The sequence below is a fragment of the Oncorhynchus kisutch genome, linkage group LG28, assembly GCF_002021735.2.
Source record: "Oncorhynchus kisutch isolate 150728-3 linkage group LG28, Okis_V2, whole genome shotgun sequence".
NCBI classification, from domain to species: domain Eukaryota; kingdom Metazoa; phylum Chordata; class Actinopteri; order Salmoniformes; family Salmonidae; genus Oncorhynchus; species Oncorhynchus kisutch.
This window is the reverse complement of record NC_034201.2, coordinates 36,136,048-36,157,719: the sequence shown is the minus strand read 5'-3', so window position 1 is coordinate 36,157,719 and position 21,672 is coordinate 36,136,048. Positions and strand designations below refer to the sequence as shown.

Below are 21,672 nucleotides of genomic sequence, written 5' to 3'. Positions count from 1 at the left end.
TTACAGTGCAAAAGGGGCTTCTCAATACAGCCAAACGTGTTCACACAGGGGCCCTGTGGGGGAGCTCGAGAGATCTGACAAAAGACGTGGAAGCACAAAAGAGTGCTATAACTAGATAAAGTCATGGGAAATAAAGTTATCTTGGAGCAGCTCTCCTGAGTCGCCGGAGGAGGAAAACAGGGTGGATGTATTTATTGGAGGAGAAGAAAGGAGGTGTCACTTGTTTGTGATTGGAGTGGGGAATGAAACTAGGATTCATTAGCCTGGAATCCAAACAGTTTCACTGTACAATATCAATCTTAACCATAACCTGTCCAATCAGCCGCCGCTTAGAAACAATGGGGAGTGCGAAAACCCATGAGGCCAAATGCTTCACCTTTTCAGGTTGTCAAATAATGGACTTCCTAACAGAAGCTTCAAGGAGAGAAAAAGCCTCCTTTGCAAAGAAGGAGAAATTCATAAAAGCCAAACCTCTATCTTATTGGTTCAATACAGCAGAACTGTATTACACTGTATGGGCTCAAGGGTGAAAGCTTTCATCAAAACAGTCAGTCTATATGCCTCCAGAACCCTTTTTCATTGACTGGTTAAACCTGCAATGAGAGCAGACAATAAGAGAACCCCTTTGGCAAGCGAGAGGGGGAAAAAAGTACAATTTCAAGTCAGCCATTTTGTGGTGCTATCTACGACCCTGCATATTCTTGTGGTGTGAATTTTATGACGATATCCCGGCTTCAGAAATTCTTCTTCTACGGAGGAGTTATTCAATAGAGCTCGCCATCGATTGTGTGACCTTGACTTCAGGCATATTAAACAACTGTCTTTGTTTACTATTTATTGATTAGTTAAAAATGGTTGCAATAACTTCTCATTTAGCCATGGCCAGCTGCCCCGGCACTGAGATAAGTCTGGGAGATTAGTCCATTTGCAATCGATGTAAAGACGTGTTTAATCACCTTTTTCACCTTTAATTACATTTATCCTTTGCTGTTTATTTCTGGTGCAACATGCTCATTCCTAAGTCATTGTCAATGACATTGATTATATTAACGAAACGCTAACAGACAATGACCGTTTTATTCCCTTTCAGATAACACACATATTTCTAATATGTAAAATACATGTTAATTAAGTATGTTTAAAATATTTCCTCTTTGAAAGATAATTGAAAGTACACTAGTCTTAAGACAACATTTAGGCTAAGCTTTGATTTTTAATTTTACTAGGCAAGTCAGTTAAGAACAAATTCTTATTTTCAATGACAGCCTAGGAACAGTGGGTTAACTGCCTGTTCAGGGGCAGAACGACAGATTTGTACCTTGTCAGCTCGGGGATTCGAACTCGCAACCTTTTGGTTAGTAGTCCAACGCTCTAAGCACTAGGCTACCCTGCCTGATGTCAGAAAGCCTGGAGACATCAACACGTATCTGTAATAGGATAGGGTTAGGATAGGCAATATTATGATAGAATTGGGTATCAACAATTATTGACAGCCATTGTGATATGACAGATATTCTTTCATTGAAATAGTTCATTTTTACATACTAAGTTACAGTCCTAGCTGTAAATCAATGCTTTTTTTCATCCTGTCAAAAGCAAACTATGTTATTATGACCCAATAATTTTTACTTCCCTAGTGTAAATATGTCTCCGCTTTTACCTTGTTGTCCCTGAGTCCAGCTAGCCTCAAACATGTCCCTAAGCTTGGAACAACTTCCACATTGAACTTGGAAATTAATTTAGCATTCATCCACATGTGAAATGTACTTACCATTCACAGTGAGGGACACTTCCTTCTCTCCAGCTCCAACTCGGGGGACCACCGCCCGGCATACGTACTTCCCAGCATCCTCCTGCCTCACCGCCTTTAGCGTCAGGATGTTCTCATTGCTAAGCACCTGTGGAGGATCAAGGTCAAAGGTCAGGCTGGTGATAAAACGGTCATCTCTGAATTCAAGGCTGCAGCCGAGTCCTTCCGTCCAACCCCTGTATCAGCTAATCGAAAACCCAATATGCCCTCACCAAGAGGAGAGTGCGGCACACACTTAGTCGTCTGAAAGGCCACCTGAGCCACTGCTTTAATAAACGGTATGAAAGGGTATGTTAACCTCAGAATATCAACATGAACTTCATGGGTGAAATTGCATATACCACAGACTGAAAGCGCTGGACCATGTAAAATAGATGATTTTTTAACCGATACCATTATGAAGGTATAGTGTGATGTGTTGAGAGTCTGGGCCCTTTTCTAGTTTTTCTATCAGTCTCTTGAAATGTCTGAATTTGATGACAAGTGCTTTTCCTGGATAAATACAGAGAATAGCATATTTGATGCACATGTACATGACATTCACCTCTAGGTGAATGAAGAATAAAGCTGCATTGGCACAGTATAAAAATGAATACCTGTATAATAGAATATATCTTAGAATAGAAAATAAAATAAGACAATAGAATAAACTAGAACAGGATACGATAGAACAGGATAAGCTAGAACAGTATAGACTAGAACAGGATACGATAGAACAGGATAGGATAGAACAGGATAGGCTAGAACAGGATAGGATAGAACAGGATAGGCTAGAACAGGATACGATAGAACAGGATAGGCTAGAACAGAATAGAATAGAACAGGATAGGATAGAACAGGATAGTATAGAACAGGATAGGATAGAACAGGATAGAACAGGATAGGATAGAACAGGATAGGATAGAACAGGATAAGCTAGAACAGGATAGGCTAGATCAGGATAGGATAGAACAGGATAGGATAGAACAGGATAAGCTAGAACAGGATAGGCTAGATCAGGATAGGATAGAACAGGATAGTGTCACACTCTGACCATAGTTTGCTTTGTATGTTTCTATGTTTTGTTTGGTCAGGGTGTGATCTGAGTGGGCATTCTATGTTACATGTCTAGTTTGTCTATTTCTATGTTTGGCCTGATATGGTTCTCAATCAGAGGCAGGTGTAAGTCCTTGTCTCTGATTGGGAACCATATTTAGGTAGCCTGTTTGGTGTTGGGTTTTGTGGGTGATTGTTCCTGTCTCTGTGTTAGTTTGCACCAGAATAGGCTGTTTAGGTTTTCACGTTACGGTTCTTGTTTTGTAGTGTTCGTGTTTATCTTTTTATTAAACATGAATCAAAATAACCACGCTGCGCTTTGGTCTGCCTCTCCTTCAAGTCAAGAAAACCGTTACAGATAGGCTAGAACAGGATAAGCTAGAATATAATTGAATGAAGGTGAATGAAGAATAAAGCTGCATTGGCACAGTATAAAAATGAATACCTGTATAATAAAATACATCTTAGAATAGAAAATAAATAAGACAATAGAATAGACTAGAACAGGATAGGATAGAACAGGATAAGCTAAAACAGGATAGGGTAAAACAGGATAGGCTAGAACAGGATAAACTAGAATAGAATTGAATAGAATACCAATTTATTAGAACTGAATATAATATAATAGAACAGAATAGAATACGTTATTGCCCTTAAGAGGGAATGGGTCTTGCAAAATATGCAACTGGCAATAGAAGCATAATAGAAAGGATGATGGTGATTACAATTCCTACCACTCCAGAGCCACGTTTCATCCACACGATGGTGAGGGAGGGGTTTCCTGTCCAGGCACAGTTGAAGATAGCATCTGATCCCTGGTCCACCTGTAGGGACTGTGGCTCAGCAGCCATTTTGGGCCCAACTGGAATCACAGGAACAGAAATGTTTACACTTTATTTGAATAGTCGTCTATAGATGATCTACAGATACTCAAGCTATGGTATCAACAGGCTAATAACTTCAACTATGTGGATACATTACAATTTGTGGGGTTAGGGTTACGGTTATGGTTATGGTTAAGATTAAGGTTAGGGTTATGGTTAGCGTTAGGGTTACGGTTATAGTTGGATTAAGGTTAGGGTAAGGATTAAGGTTAGGGTTACAGTTAGGATTAAGGTTGGAGTTATGTTAGGGTTAAGGTTAGGGTTAGTGTTACGGTTCGGGTAAGGATTAAAGTTAGGGTTACGTTAGGGCAAGGAATAAGGTTAGGGCAAGGGATAGTGGATAGTTAGTTGAAATCTTGTTGACAGTTAGCTCAACATCTACAAACCTTCTATTTGGGACTATCCATGTAGTGGATGTGATTCCAACTACCTGTAGCTAGCAAGTTATAGTTCCTGAGTGTGTTTTCATAGGGACTACCCATGGTAGTGTGTGTGTGATACTTGCGGACTACTACTCACAGTAGACGTCCACGTTCCTGCTGATGTTGGTACTGCCCAGGGCATTGGTGACCTCACAGGAGACAGGCTCGGTGAAGAAGGAGTGGTCCACAATGACCTCATAGGTGTCACCTGACACCTCTCTGATGATGCTGCCCCCTTTGGCCCATCTGAATATAGGCCACAATAGACTAGGTTGAAGAGTTAGACCTAGACCCTGATCTAATGGTTAATGTTAGTAATGTGAGAGGGGAAGCTGATCCTAGATCTGTACCTATATCTGTACCACTCTTGGGAAACTTCCACAGTCACAACAGGGAAGAGGGAAGACATCCAACCACTAGCCCTTTTTGAGGTGGATATCAAAGACACAAGTATTGCAATACATAGGAAATATGGTGCAATTTGGGACGCAACCAGTGAAAACATGTTGTATTCAAGGGCAATTTCTTGCTATGGTATGCAATTCGCTGAGCATAGCGAAACAACAAAAGAAAAAGTGGCATTTTTGTTATATCGGTTCATTGCTTTTTCTTTTCTTCATTTGAGCATATTCACGTGCTGCTTGGGAGCCTGGTTGAGGAGGAGGCAGAGGAGGAGGGGAGAAGGAGGAGGGAGGGGAGGAGGAGGGCGTTATAATGTAGGTGCTCTCACTTCGTGTCTGTCTTTTGCCCACTTTGATGCTGAAGTCATTTTATTGAGGAATAAATAAATAGTCTATGTGAAGAACCTTGCCCGGCACAAGCATATCTCACCGTCACTAATAGGCAGATCAGGACCCTGAACAAATAAACTATTGTTTACATTGACAGAAGGGGAACAAGTTGAAGGGATAAATACACAGGACTCAGTCTGGAATAAATGTTATGAATTATTATATATGCCAGGCTATACCCTGTATATCGGAACAAAACATCACTTGAGGATTCTGATTGAAAAGAGCGATGAATCATGCATAATTAACTTGGACGAACATCTTTGAACATCAAATGTGTTGTTTGTTGTGTGTAATGTTATGGCTCAAAAGATGGCCTGGTTATAGATGTACAAATTTAGAGAATAAGATTATGAACATGCAGAACATTCTCAGTGAATACAGACAACACAGATATATCCTAGATTTCTTGTCAAAAACAAAAAGTCCTGTTTTCGGGTGTTGTGTTCAATTGTTGTAACTCTACAATTGCGTCTAAAATGGCATCTTGTTCCCTATATACTTCAATTTTTTTTTACCAGAGCCTACATAAGGAATAGAGTTCCATTTGGCAAGCAACCTTCATGTACAGTAATAGAACACGCTATTCACTTTCGATGTGCCATCTTGACTTATATCGACATTCCCATCCAGAAATGTCAGAAATCTAATTTCTAAAGCAAAGTCAGATCGGGTGAACACAGGCTGCGCCCCAACCTATACATACAGTACCAGTCAAAATTTTGTACACACCTACTCATTCCAGGGTTTTTCTTTATTTTTACTATGTTCTACACAGTAGAATAATAGTGAAGACTTCAAAACTATGAAATAACACATAGGGAATCATGTAGTAACCAAAAAGTGTTAATTAAACAAATCAAAATCTATTTTATATTTGAGATTCTTCAAAGTAGCCACCCTTTGCCTTGATGACAGCTTTGCACACTATTGGCATTCTCTCAACCAGCTTCATGAGGTAGTCACCTGGAATGCATTTCAATTAGCAGGCGTGACAAGGGGTGGTATACAGAAGATAGCCCTATTTGGTAAAATACCAAGTCCATATTATGGCAAGATCAGCTCAAATAAGCAAAGAGAAACGACAGTCCATCATTACTTTAAGCCATGAAGGTCAGTCAATGCGGAACATTTCAAGAACTGTGAAAGTTCTTCAAGTGCAGTCGCAAAAACCATCAAGTGCTATGATGAAATTGGCTGTCATGAGGACTGCCACAGGAAAGGAAGACCCATAGTTACCTCTGCTGCAGAGGATACTTCGATCATTAGAGTTACCAGCCTCAGAAATTGCAACTCCAAAAAAAGCTTCAGAGTTCAAGTAACAGACACATCTCAACAACAACTGTTCAGAGGAGACTGTGGGAATCAGGCCTTCATAAACAACTACTAAAGGACAGTTGCTTGGGCCAAGAAACACGAGCAATGGACGGACATTAGACCCGTGGAAATCTGTCCTTTGATCTGATGAGTCCAAATTTTTGATTTTTGCTTTGCTTTGTGAGACGCAAAGAAGGAGAATGGATGATCTCTGCATGTGTGGTTCCCACCGTGAAGCATGGAGGAGGAGGTGTGATGGTGTGGGGGAGCTTTGCTGGTGACACTGTGATTTATTTAGAAATCAAGACACACTTAACCAGCATGGCTACCACAGCATTCTGCAACGATACGCCATCCCATCTGGTTTGCGATTAGTGATACTATCATTTGTTTTTCAACAGGACAATGACCCAACACACCTCCAGGCTGTGTAAGGGCTACTTGACCAAGGAGAGTGATGGAGTGCTGCATCTGATGACCTGGCTTCCACAATCACCCGACGTCAACCCAAATGAGATGGTTTGGGATGAGTTGGACCGCAGAGCGAAGGAAAAGCAACCAACAAGTGCTCAGCATATGTGGGAACTCCTTCAAGTCTATTGAGAGAAGCTGTATGAGAAAATGCCAAGAGTGTGCAAAGCTGTGGCTACTTTGAAGAATCTCAATTATAAAATATATATTTTCATTTGTTTAACACTGTTTTGGTTAATACATGATTCCATATGCGTTATTTCACAGTTTTTATGTCTTCCCTATTGTTCTACAATGTAAAAAATAGTAAAAATAAAGAAAAACCCTTGAATGAGTAGGTATGTCTAAACTTCTGACTGGTACTGTATATAGTGCATAACTTTTGACCAGAGTTTCCCTATGGGCCCTGGTCAAAAGTAGCACATTATACAGGGGATAGGGTTCCATTTGGGACGAAGCCACAGAAGCAATTCAAACCAGACCCCAGATGCCCTACGACAGTCTTCCATTTTGCCGAAGACATTTCATCACAAAGACAGAGTGGAAAGTGACAGCATTGAAGGAGATCAAGTAAACCAAATCTCCTGAAAATCTGAAAATATTTCACTGCCGTACAATGGCACTCGAAAAACACAGCTTGATGATGGCAAGGACGAATTCCAAAAGGTTGATGCTGTCTGCTGTTAACGTTTTTTCAACATCCCTTCTAAATTCAAATGTAACCTTTCTTTCTGGTCTCTCTCAAGCCTGCGAATGTCAGAACAGAACAGTGCTACATGTCTGATTCTTATCCTTTTCCCAGTCACTTCTGAATTATTCAAGAACAATAGTATATTAGCACTGCTTTGAACATAACTGTATGCACAAACGAACCCATTTAGCTTTTTACAGATATTGAAGCACTGTTCATGTTGTCTATGATCTTCCGCTGTCAATTTCAAATAAAGGGTGGCACGCTCACGTGCACACACACACACACACACACACACACACACACACACACACACACACACACACACACACACACACACACACACACACACACACACACACACACACACACACACTCCTCCCAGAGGAACAAAAAAAGAAACAATGGAACAAGTTCATGTCCATACACACGGATGGAGTTTGTGTTCACATCACCCACATGTTCACATCAAATAGCCATCAAGCTAAATCTGTGCAATTGAGTCTTTCTCATCAGACACCTCAGTAGTCACAAATGAGGAAAACAGAGAAGAAAAAAAACCCAGCAGCAGCAGCGACACCAACACCAGAACCCCCCATGTAGATAAGAAGCATACTTTATTTGCAAGCAAAACCAAATAATTCGCCTCTCTCCCCATCGCTGCCCCTCTCAGCAGCTTTATGATAAACAAACAGTTGCTAATAGAGTCAGCTGCCAGATCCTCCCTCACTCACTCACTCACTCACTCACTCACTCACTCACTCACTCACTCACTCACTCATGCTCTCTCGGCAGCTTTATGAAAAACAAACAGTTGCTCATGGAGTTAGCTGCCAGACCTCCAACTCTCTCGATCTCTCCCCTTCAGCTTGCTGTCTGCCTGGCAGAGGTAGGACTAGAAGGCACAACAAGGCAGTTGAAATGAATTTTTGCACGGCAGCCACCTGTCCCCCTTTTGTCTGACTTGTGGGCAGATTGGCTCTGACCGCACACCCCTGTGCTGTCAACACTCAATCGTTCAATCAGATGGCCTGTATTACATTTTCTCCTCCCCCTCTACTAATTGAGCTTGAATGAAAGACCACCTGGGCTGTGTCTCAAATGGCACCCTATTCCCTAGATAGTGCACTACTTTGACTAGGGCCCATATGGCTCTAGTCAAACATTGTGCACTATATAGGGAATAGGGTGCCATTATGGACACAGCCCTAATTACCATATATTATTACCATGACAACGGATTAGATATTCATCTCCAAACCACTAGGTCTGGAGTCCAACCCATCTCCCCAAGCGTCCAAAACATCATACTTCCTCTGAGTAAAATGAGGAAGAGAAGGAGGTCTAGAGCATCTGAGATAAGAGACACTTCCCTCTTCCTAACCCTCATTATTCCCTTCATCTAGATTCCAGGCCCAACCTCACAGCAGACAGCATCCTGCTCTGAGCTCTAAGGCCTCTGAGAAACTCTACTCATTTCACACGGAATATAGCAGCTCTCAGGTGATCAATAGCCACGCATCAGCTAACAGAGCATTAAAAAGGCAGTGAGAAACGAGCCTGTCCTTATGCAGCTTTGAAGAGAGAACAGAAGAGGAGTAGAAAGGAGGGTTGCGTCCCAAATGGAACCATATTTCCTTCTTAGCTCACTACTTTTAACCAGAGGCCTATTGTTTTCAACTTAAGGGGCTAGGATTTTCTTGACTCAGGTCACAATTTCTTCTGTATCATGACCATCCATCAATGGCTTGTTTAGTCACGTGGATATATTTATCTTACTACATCCTATCTTCAAGGGGAAGTTCAGCATTGCAGTAGCTTTGCCCCTATCATTTTTACCTAGTGGTGGCTAAAGTTAGCTACTATTTGTAGTGACAGTTTAAAACTAACGAAACCATGGATTACAGTTTCTCCTGGTCTACGGACTACATTCTGTGTGAGGAACCATCTAACATTAAGTTGCAAAATACTGAACAATCATGTTATCAGATGTTATAATTTTAAACTTAAAAAGGTGCCACAAAGAACCTAAGTGTGTGACACAAAAAAAAGGAACAATGGCAAATATAAACAAAAAAAGAAACATCCCTTTTTCAGGACCCTGTCTTTCAAAGATAGTTTGTAAAAATCCAAATAACTTCACAGCTCTTCATTGTAAAGGGTTTATTAAACACTGTTTCCCATGCTTGTTCAATGAACAATTAATGAACATGCACCTAGGGAAAGGTTGTTTAGACACCAAGAGCTTACAGACGGTAGACAATTAATGTCACAATTATGAAAACGTAGGACACTAAAGATGCCTTTCTACTGACTCTGAAAAACACCCGAAAGTTGCCCAGGGTCCCTGCTCATCTGTGTGAACGTGCCTTAGGCATGCTGCAAGGAGGCATGAGGACTGCAGATGTGGCCAGGGCAATAAATTGCAATGTCCGTACTATGAGACACCGAAGACAGCTCTACAGGGTGACAGGACTGACAGCTGATCATCCTCGCACTGGCACACCACGTGTAACAACACCTGCACAGTACAACACCTGGAAACGGCACATCCGAACATCAAACCTGCAGGAAAAGGTACAGGATGGCAACAACAACTGCTCGAGTTACGCCAGAACACACAATCCCTCCATCAGTGCTCAGACTTTCCGCAATAGGCTGAGAGAGGCTGGACTGTTGTAGGCCTGTTGTAAGGCAGGTCCTCATCAGACATCATTGGCAACAACGTCAAAAATGGGCACAAACCCACTGTCGCTGGACAGACAGGACTGGCAAAACGTTATCTTCACTGACGAGTTGCGGTTTTGTCTCACCAGGGTTGATGGTTGGATTCGCGTTTATCTTCAAAGGAATGAGCGTTACACCGAGGCCTGTACCCTGGAGTGGGATTGATTTGGAGGTGGAGGGTCCGTCATGGTCTGTGGCATTGTGTGTCACAGCATCATCGGACTGAGGTTGTTGTCATTGCAGGCAATCTCAAAGCTGTGAGTTACAGGGAAGACATCTTCCTCCCTCACGTGGTACCCTTCCTGCAGGCTCATCCTGACATGACCCTCCAGCATGACAATGCCACCAGCCATACTGCTCGTTCTGTGCGTGATTTCCTGCAAGACAGGAATGTCAGTGTTCTGCCATGGCCAGCGAAGAGCCCGGATCTCAATCCCATTGAGCATCTCAGGGACCTGTTAGATCGGAGGGTGAGGGCTAGGGCCATTCCCCCCAGAAATGTCTGGAAACTTGCAGGTGCATTGGTGGAAGAGTGGGGTAATATCTCACAGCAAGAAAGGGCAAATCTGGTGCAGTCCATGAGGAGGAGATGCACTGCAGTACTTAATGCAGCTGGTGGCCACACCAGATACTGACTGTTACTTTTAAATTTGGTCCCCCTTTGTTCAGGGACACGTGACAGTGAGAGGACGTTTCATACAATGACAATGCTACCATTTGTGGGGAATACAACAATGGCAAATGTTCAGTCACAAGCAGTATGGTACCAGGGTTTGGGTCAATTCCATTTAAATTCCAATTCCAGACAATTCAGAAAGTATACCTAATTCGAAGTAAAATTACACATTTTCCTAATTTACAGTGCCTTTCAAAAGCATACCTTGGATTTCTTCACATTCTAATTTGTTACAATTTTGATATAATTGTAATTTTTTGTCAATAATCCAGAAACATTCTAAAATGTTTTAAAGATGAATAAACATGTAATAACTAAAATATAGTCATTGCATAAGTTTTCAGTTCCCTGAGTCAATGACATGTCAGAAAATCCCTTCGCATCGATTATAACTGAATCTTCTTTGGGAAAGTCTCTAAGAGATTTCCAGACATGGATTGTGCAATAATTGCCTATTATTCTTTTAAAAATTCTTCAAGCTCAGTCAAGATGGTGGGGATCATGGCTAAACAGACATTTAAGTCATGCCACACATTTTCAAGAAGATTTAAGTAAAAACTGTAACTTGGCCACTCAGGAACACTCAATGTCTTCTTGGTAAGCAACCTCAGTGTAGATTTGGCCTTGTGTTGTAGGTTATTGTCCTGCTGAAAGGTGAATTCCTCCCCCAGTCTCTGGTGTAATGGAGACTGAAGCACGTTTTCCTCTAGGATTTTGCCTGTGCTTAGCTCCATCCTGTTTATTTTTATCCTGAATAACTCCCCAGTCGTTGCCGATGTCAAGCATACCCATACAATGATGCAGCCACCAACATGCTTGAAAAAAAGGAGGCAGTTACTCAGTGATGTGTTTTGTGGAATTTGCCCCAACCGTAAGGCTTAGTATTGTGTCAAAAAGTATATTCCTTTACTGTGTTTTTTGCAGAATTACTTTAGTGCCTTGTTGCATTCAAGTTGGATATTTTCTGTATATTTGTATTCTTCTGTTCACCTTGTCATTCAGGTCATTATTGTGGAGTCACTACAATATTGTTGATCCATCCTCAGTTTTCTTCCATCACAACTATTGAACTCTGTAGCTGTTTTATAATCACTATTGACCTCATGGTTACATCCCTGAGCAGTTTCAGTCCTGTTCTGCAGCTATGTTCAGAAGGACGACTGTATCTTTGTGCCATGATGGCATCAAGGGATTCGGGAGACAGGCGCAGGAATGCGTAATATTTTTTTTATTCAGCCCAAATTATGGCGTGCTACGTAAAGGAACGGGGACGAAGAACAAACAAACATGCAACAAAAACACAGGGTTGAATCCCAAACAAAAGAGCAAGGAGTATCTTGAATAAATAACACACTCGCACAATGATTAACACATGGGACGAGGTCCGTAATCATCTGCACAATCCACAAGGGCACGAAAGCCTAAAACACACAGCACAGGTACTCACACGCACCAATGGACATTGTAACAATAATCGACAGGACAATGGTGAACAAAGGGCACACTTATACAATTACTAATCAAATGGGAATAGGGACCAGGTGTGCGTAATGCCAGTTCTGTAGGGATCCGTGACACATTGATGTGTCTGGGTGGTGTAATACATAATCCACAGCATAATTATTAACTTGACCATGCTTAAAGAGATATTCAATGTCTGATTTGCTATTGTTACCCATTTACCAATCACTCTCCCTCTTTATGAGGTTTTCGAAAAGCTACCTGGTCTTTGTAGTTGAATCTGTGCTTGTATTGAATTCAATAGTTGACTGAGGGACCTTACAGTTGTTGTATGTATGGGGGACAGAGGAAGGGCTAGTCCTTAAAAAATCATGTCATCCCCTGTTATTTCACATAAAGTGAGTCCATGTATCTTATTATGTGATTTGTTTAACCAAATGTTACTACAGAACTATTTGAGGTTTTCCTAAACGAAGGGGCTGAATACTTACACTACCTTTCAAAAGTTTGGGAAATGTCCTTGTTTTCCATGAAAACTTTTTTATTTTACCTTTATTTAACCAGGTAGGCTAGTTGAGAACAAGTTCTCATTTGCAACTGCGACCTGACCAAGATAAAGCAAAGCAGTTTGACACAGAGTTACACATGGAATAAACAAACATACAATCAATAATACAGTCGAAAAATCTATATACAGCATGTGCAAATGAGGGAGGATAAATAGGCCATGGTGGCGAAGTAATTACAATATAGCAATTAAACACTGGAATGGTAGGATGTGCAGAAGATGAATGTGCAAGTAGAGATACTGGGGTGCAAAGGAGCAAGATAAATACATAAATACAGTATGGGGATGAGGTAGATTGGATGGGCTATTTATAGATGAGCTATGTACAGGTGCAGTGATCTGTGAGCTGCTCTGACAGCTGGTGCCTCAAGCTAGTGAGGGAGGTAAGAGTCTCCAGCTTTAGTGATTTTTGCAGTTCATTCCAGTCATTGGCAGCAGAGAACTGGAAGGAGAGGTGGCCAAGGGGAGAATTTGGGCTTTGGGGGTGACCAGTGAGATATACCTGCTGGAGCGCGTGCTACAAGTGGGTGCTGCTTTGGTGACCAGTGAGCTGAGATAAGGAGGGGCTTTACCTAGCAGAGACTTGCAGATGACCTGGAGCCAGTGAGTTTGGCGACAAGTATGAAGCGAGGGCCAACCAAAGAGAGTGTACAGGTCGCAGTGGTGGGTAGTATATTGGGCTTTGGTGATAAAATGGATGGCACTGTGATAGTCTGCATCAAATTTGTTGAGTAGAGTGTGGGAGGCTATTTTGTAAATGACATCGCCGAAGTCGGGGATCGGTAGGATGGTCAGTTTTACGAGGGTATGTTTGGCAGCATGAGTGAAGGGTGCTTTGATGCGAAATGGGAAGCCGATTCAAGATTTAATTTTGGATTGGAGATGTTTAATGTGAGTCTGGAAGGAGAGTTTACAGTCTAACCAGACACCTAGGTATTTGGTAGAGAAGAGAGTCGGCCCGAGAATTGATCCCTGTGGCACAAGGATAGAGACTGCCAGAGGTCCGGACAACAGGCCCTCCGATTTGACACACTGAACTCTATCAGAGAAGTAGTTGGTGAATCAGGCGAGGCAATCATTTGAGAAACCAAGGCTGTTGAGTCTGCCATTAAGAATGTTGTCATTGACAGAGTCGAAAGCCTTAGCCAGGTCGATGAATATGGCTGCACAGTAATGTCTCTTATTGATGGCGGTTATGATATCATTTGGACCTTGAGCGTGGCTGACATGCACCCGTGACCAGCTCTGAAACCAGATTGCATAGCGGAGAAGGAATGGTGGGATTCGAAATGGTCGGTAATCTGTTTGTTAACTTGGCTTTCGAAGACCTTAGAAAGGCAGTGTAGAATAGATATAGGTCTGTAGCAGTTTGGGTCTAGAGTGTCTCCCCCTTTGAAGAGGGGGATGACCGCGGCAGCTTTTGAATTTATGGGAATATCAGACGGTACAAACGAGAGGTTGAACAGGCTAGTAATAGGGGTTGCAACAATTTCGGCAGAGAATTTTAGAAAGAGTTCTAGTTGGCAATTTGTTGAGGTAATCTGAAGAAATTTCACCCCATGCTTCCTGTAGCACCTCCTACAAGTTGGAATGGCTTGATGGGCACTTCTTATGTACCATACGGTCAAGCTGCTTCCACAACAGCCCAATAGGGTTGAGATCCGGTATCTGCGCTGGCCACTCCATTAAAGACAGAATACCAGCTGGCTGCTTCTTCCCTAAATAGTTATAGCATAGTTTGGAGCTGTGCTTTGGGTCATTGTCCTGTTGTAGGAGGCGTCCACAGGGTATTTGCATGGCATTGCAAAATGGAGTAATAGCCTTCATCCCTTTTACCCTGTACACATTTCATTTTTTTTGTATGTTATTCAGATGTTATCATTTTCATCTTAAAAAGGTGCCACAAAGAACCTAAGTGTGTGACACACTGAAAAAAACTGAACAATGGCAAATATACAATGACAAAATATACAATGATCTGAACACCTGAAACTTAGATTTGTCTGTCCATAACACTTTCTTCCAATCTTCTTCTGTCCAGTGTCTGTATTATTTTGCCATCTTAATATTTTATTTTTATTGGCCGGTCTGAGATATGTCCTTTTCTTTTCAACTCTGCCTAGATGATCTGCATCAGGGAGTCGCCTCTTCACTGTTGACGTTGAGACTGGTGTTTTGAGGGTACTATTTAATTAAGCTGCCAGTTGAGGACTTGTGAGGCATCTGTTTCTCAAACTAGACACTGTAATGTACTTGTCCTCTTGCTCCGTTGTGCACCTGGGCCTCCCACTCCTCTTTCTATTTTGGTTAGGGCCAGTTTGCCCTGTTCTGTGAAGGAAGTAGTACATGGCGTTGTACGAGATCTTCAGTTTCTTGGCAATTTCTCGCATGGAATAGCCTTCATTTCTCAGAACAAGAATAGACTGATGAGTTTCGGAAGAAAGTTATTTGTTTCTGGCCATTTTGAGCCTGTAATCGAACAGACAAATGATGATGCTCCAGATACTCAACTAGATACTCAACTAGAAGTTTTATTGCTTCTTTAAATCAGGACAACAGTTTTCAGCTGTGCTAAAATAATTGCCAAAGGGATTTCTAATTATCAATTAACCTTTTAAAATGATACACTTGGATTAGCTAACACAGCCTGCCATTGGAACACAGGAGTGATGGTTGCTGATAATGGGCCTCTGCACAACTATGTAGATATTTCTTTAAAAATCTGTCTTTTCCAGCTACAATAGTCATTTACAACATTAACAATGTCTACACTGTATTTCTGATCAATTTGATGTTATGTTAATGGATGAAAATTTGCTTTTCTTTCAAAAACAAGGACATTTATAAGTGACCCCAAACTTTTGAACAACTATATTTGATTTGTGAATGTTTTACACCTGCCGTGCTTCTACACCTGCATTGCTTGCTGTTTGGGGTTTTAGGCTGGGTTTCTGTACAGCACTTTGAGATATCAGCTGATGTACGAAGGGCTATATAAATACATTTGATTTGATTTGATTATTTTTTTTAAAATTTAAAATCTTTCACTTTGACATTACATAGGTTTTTGTGTAGATTGTTGACTGGAATTGAAATGGAATTGACCCCAACCCTGTATGGTATACAACAAAGTGCACATACTCACAACCCCCACTAATGAGCCAGATCATCCCCATCAACCTGTATTATTAGCCACAAAGCATTGTTGTTGAGGTGGCAAAATCGCTCCAGCCAGGCCTATTCACATCAAAGGGATGTTCCACTGGTGTTTCGCATAAACATTTTTTGTTCCATTTAATGTCCAACCGCCGCTAATGCTAAATCATATGCAGGCCTTTGATATTTACTGAGGCACGTAGCCCTACTCTTGTTTTCATGCTAAAATAGAGAAGCTTGTCTAATCAAATTCAAACACCAGTGTGCAATTCCCTGGAGTGTTGCCACACAGAATAATAAACAACAAATGTTTCTATTACTGTCGATTATATGGGGGATTGTCCCCTTTCGCAATATCGGAACCAATAAGGGGTGAATGGTAGTTTCTGGAGAATTGCTGTAGTTGCTAACCTGGATTTTTGCCTATAGTGTATTTTCTGGGCAGAGGCGAACCATCCTCATTGAGATCACTGAACCCAGTCACCTCCCTCTCTGTCTCCTTCCACTCTCTCTCCCCCGTTCTCTCTCTCCCCTTTTCTCTCCCTCCCCATCTCTCTCTCCCTCCCCCGTTTCTCTCACTCTCTCTCTCTCTTTCTCCCCATCTCTCCACCCCCCCCTCTCTCTCCCCCATACTCATTCTCTCTCCCCCCTCTCTTCCCTTCCCATCTCTCTCTCTCGCTCTCTTTGGACCTCCTCACCCACCCACTGGCTAGGTACAAACCACGGGAAACCCTTGTGTATTGTGGTTCACTCTGTGCCCCCTCTGTGCCAACCTAATGCAGTTGGTGCTCGCCCCTGCACTGGCATAGGCAGATGGCAGTGATGTGTGCCACAGTCTCAGGGACCCCCGCCCATCTATTATCAATGAGATGCCAGCTGCTGGCAGGGAGTTACGGTCTAAGGTGACCTCTGGGTACATTTGACACACTTTTTTACGCCGACTAACCACCTGTCCCACCGCGGACTGCCTACGACAATGTGAAACATATGGGGATGCTTCCTGTGTTATACCCCAATAGAGATGCATAACTTGGAAAGAGAGACTATGACAATGATTATGCAGCCTGTATGCATAAGCATAAGAGGAATGTAGATAGACTATTAATGTGGATACAGGCCCACTGAACACATTATAAGCACATCAAATAGTGGAGATTTTGGGTAACCCAAATTAAAGACTTAAATCGGAGAAGAAAATAGGTGCAGATGTAATGCTTTTGCATGTGTGTGTGTGCAGGTGTGTGCAGGTGTACTATCTTACCTGTAATGGATGACGGGTGGGTTAGCCTTGGCAGAGCAGTGAAACTTCACTAGGTTGCCCTCCAGTATGGGCTGGGGCTCCACAGACAGGTTGACAAGAGGCAGGTCTACATGGGCGAGAACAGAGGGTCAGTCTATAAACCAACACCAGAGTACATATTAGGACAGCTGTGCCTGGGTCATGTTCGTTAGGGCTTCAAAACATTTAGCAACGGACGACAAAAAAGAGTTCAGGTAATCCCTTTTCTTCCATTCCGGTACCTAATGAACCCTGGAATAGGAGAGAGGAAGGGATAACCAACAATGGATGTGATGACAGAATCTAGGCCACAATTAATTTAAAGTCACAATTCAGAATTTGCGCAAATAGTGCATTACGACATATTATTTTAACCTGCATGTGGTTAATTGAAATGGTAAAATGGTTTAGTGTCTGTAAAACCAGATTGAGTCCTCTAATAGCGTAAGTTGATTGTGTGTATGTGTGTGTGTGTGTATGTGTGTGTGTGTGTATGTGTGTGTGCGTGTGAGTATGCGCGTGCATGTGCATGTGACCCCAATCAAAGGGAGTTGTGTGTGAGTGCAAGCAGCAGGCTGTAAACAACTGTATAAATATTGATGCTATGGTTGGGGTTTGATGCTATCCTGACCCCCGTAAGACATATTCACATGGCAGTGCTTAAACCGGTTAATTAAAGATTCACTCAGTAAAATTTCCATTGGAGATAAAAGAACAAAACAAAGCAAAGAACAAACATAGCGGAAAGAGCTTGTTAATTACTCTCCTCTGTAAAGGCTGATATTTCCCATTAAGATGAATTCGAGCCTTGGCTCGCTTGCTAATTGCTACATTAGCAATTTACTCAACTTTTGATAGAATATCTGTGATTAAGGACAGCTCCGGATAAAAGTAACAAACACATCAATTAAATAAATGAAACAAACAACAGTGTTGAGACGACTGCGCCGAATGTGCTCCCAAGTGCTGTGAGCTACTGTACCTCTGTGCTTTTCTCGGGCTGTTTATAAAGCAAATCACACAGCGAAATTATCAGCCAAAATGTTCAACGATGGGGCCCTTCTGTGCTGCTACCTCCAAAAACCCTCTCTGTGATTTTCTTAAAAAGCACTGCAGATCTCTGATAGAAACTAATGGAACTCCCCTTCACTTTACCTTGATTGTGACTTATCAGGAAAAGGTTTAGAAAGTGCATCCTTGAGTAAAAAAACTTGCATTCCTTTTGGCCAAGGGAAGATTATGAAAATCTATCTGTCTAGCTTAATGTGTTTTACATTCAACAAATCTCGCCAGTGAATTATTGATGATAACTTTAATCAACTTTAATTTACAAGAGTGATGGATTAAAGAGGACAGTCATTACTTCCCACGTAAGGTTAAAGGGGATGTTCGTTCCTCCCTTATAAAGGCCTTGTGGGAAGCTTTGCTCTAACATTACAGGTCAAATATTAACAATTTACTCCCAGCTCTGTGGAAAAATAAATAATCCAGATAACCGTACGAAATATAAAGCAGCCACTGAAAAATGAACATCCTCAGGTTAAGTCTTAAACTCCTCGCTATATATTGAAGAAACACTTTTATATTAGGAAAATAAATCAGGGTGAGTTTCTTCATCCAAACACCTTTTTATGAGCACAGTGTGCTAGCTACAGAAGTTCACTACCGTTACAAAAAAAGATTGCTGTTTTAAAACTGCAGTAAAAGTGCAGTACCTGCAGTAGACTGTGGTATTTTGGATGCAGTAACTGCAGTTACACTGCAAAATTACTGTAGTAAAAAAATCTGTTATTTTGGATGCAGTATTTGCAGTATAATGTAGTTATACTGCAATATAACTGCAGTTATACTGCACTCTGACTGTAATATTTTTTCGTAAGGGTAGCATCAAAGGCATTTCCTTGTTCAACCATATATATTTCTGTCCGAGCGCAGAGGCATCGATTGCGTTTCCCATGACCACAGTGGGCAGGTCAGGCATGTTATTGGAGTGAGAGCAGTAGCCACACTGATAAAAGTACAGTGTAGGCTAACTAAGGGATCCCAAGATGCCACACTTTTATGAGGGTTACTATAGACCTTATTATGGCACAAGAGTTATCCTACTGGAGTTTTCTTTGTGGGCTCTCAGCTAAACTTGACTTCTTAGAGTACCACCACCACCGGAGGGGCCAGGAGACAGAGGAGGAGACCTCGGGGTGTTCCCCTGGGGCCTAGGCTCTCAGCAGGGGCCAGAAGATGGGGCATTCAGTTGCTGATCACTCCAGTCCTATTGCTACTTCTGACCTCTGCCAAGTTCTCACAGAAGCTTTATACAAGCATGTATCAAAATATGTGTTGCTGCCGAGTAGAATGGATATAATCATTTGTGGAGATTAGAAAGAGCAATGATTAATTATTAATTATTAAGGTTAATTAAGAATTAAATTTTGTCAGCCTTGAAAGTGGAAACTTCAATGTAAAGTCAAGTAAAGGGTGCCGATTTCAGCGATTGTGACTGCATTCATGCATCCTTTCAATAAATGATTGCCATGGTGCAACACTGCAACAGAATTATTTTCCTATTTCCATAACACACCTCATGCAACACACCTCATAGCTGACCAATTAGCCAGTTATCAACCCTTAATAAACTTCTGGTGTTTGACCAGATACAGTGCTATTTCACAGTAAACAAATTGACAACAGAATTTCAGCACGCTTACAGCACATACAGTGCCTTGCGAAAGTATTCGGCCCCCTTGAACTTTGCGACCTTTTGCCACATTTCAGGCGTCAAACGTAAAGATATAAAACTGTATTTTTTGTGAAGAATCAACAACAAGTGGGACACAATCATGAAGTGGAACAACATTTATTGGATATTTCAAACTTTTTTAACAAATCCAAAACTGAAAAATTGGGTGTGCAAAATTATTCAGCCCCCTTAAGTTAATACTTTGTAGCGCCACCTTTTGCTGTGATTACAGCTGTAAGTCGCTTGGGGTATGTCTCTATCAGTTTTGCACATCGAGAGACTGACATTTTTTCCCATTCCTCCTTGCAAAACAGCTCGAGCTCAGTGAGGTTGGATGGAGAGGATTTGTGAACAGCAGTTTTCAGTTCTTTCCACAGATTCTCGATTGGATTCAGGTCTGGACTTTGACTTGGCCATTCTAACACCTGGATATGTTTATTTTTGAACCATTCCATTGTAGATTTTGCTTTATGTTTTGGATCATTGTCTTGTTGGAAGACAAATCTCCGCCCCAGTCTCAGGTTTTTTGCAGACTCCATCAGGTTTTCTTCCAGAATGGTCCAGTATTTGGCTCCATCCATCTTCCCATCAATTTTAACCATCTTCCCTGTCCCTGCTGAAGAAAAGCAGGCCCAAACCATGATGCTGCCACCACCATGTTTGATAGTGGGGATGGTATGTTCAGGGTGATGAGCTGTGTTGCTTTTACGCCAAACATAACGTTTTGCATTGTTGCCAAAAAGTTCAATTTTGGTTTCATCTGACCAGAGCACCTTCTTCGACATGTTTGGTGTGTCTCCCAGGTGGCTTGTGGCAAACTTTAAACGACACTTTTTATGGATTTCTTTAAGAAATTGCTTTCTTCTTGCCACTCTTCCATAAAGGCCAGATTTGTGCAATATACGACTGATTGTTGTCCTATGGACAGAGTCTCCCACCTCAGCTGTAGATCTCTGCAGTTCATCCAGAGTGATCATGGGCCTCTTGGCTGCATCACTGATCAGTCTTCTCCTTGTATGAGCTGAAAGTTTAGAGGGACGGCCAGGTCTTGGTAGATTTGCAGTGGTCTGATACTCCTTCCATTTCAATATTATCGCTTGCACAGTGCTCCTTGGGATGTTTAATGCTTGGGAAATCTTTTTGTATCCAAATCTGGCTTTAGACTTCTTCACAACAGTATCTCAGACCTGCCTGGTGTGTTCCTTGTTCTTCATGATTCTCTCTGCGCTTTTAACGGACCTCTGAGACTATCACAGTGCAGGTGCATTTATACGGAGACTTGATTAAGCACAGGTGGATTGTATTTATCATCATTAGTCATTTAGGTCAACATTGGATCATTCAGAGATCCTCACTGAACTTCTGGAGAGAGTTTGCTGCACTGAAAGTAAAAGGGGCTGAATAATTTTGCACGCCCAATTTTTCTGTTTTTGATTTGTTAAAAAAGTTTTGAATATCCAATAAATGTCGTTCCACTTCATGATTGTGTCCCACTTGTTGTTGATTCTTCACAAAAAAATACAGTTTTATATCTTTATGTTTGAAGCCTGAAATGTGGCAAAAGGTCGCAAAGTTCAAGGGGCCGAATACTTTCGCAAGGCACTGTACATACTGTAAATGACTGATAATTGACTGAGAGAAAGTGAT

At 41.7% G+C, this 21,672-nt stretch overlaps 1 protein-coding gene across 1 annotated transcript in view; it reads right to left on the bottom strand.

The window, feature by feature from the left end:
• The window catches only part of LOC109873297 (kin of IRRE-like protein 3), a 270,176-nt gene that overhangs the window by 33,590 nt on the left and 214,914 nt on the right, over nt 1-21,672 (bottom strand). Inside the window, exons 6-9 of the mRNA XM_020464947.2 lie at nt 17,271-17,376; nt 4,249-4,397; nt 3,580-3,707; nt 1,772-1,898 (exon numbers count right to left, since the gene is read on the bottom strand). Coding sequence (XP_020320536.1) covers nt 1,772-1,898; nt 3,580-3,707; nt 4,249-4,397; nt 17,271-17,376 — 510 coding nt within the window. The remainder of the gene's footprint in view (nt 1-1,771; nt 1,899-3,579; nt 3,708-4,248; nt 4,398-17,270; nt 17,377-21,672) is intronic.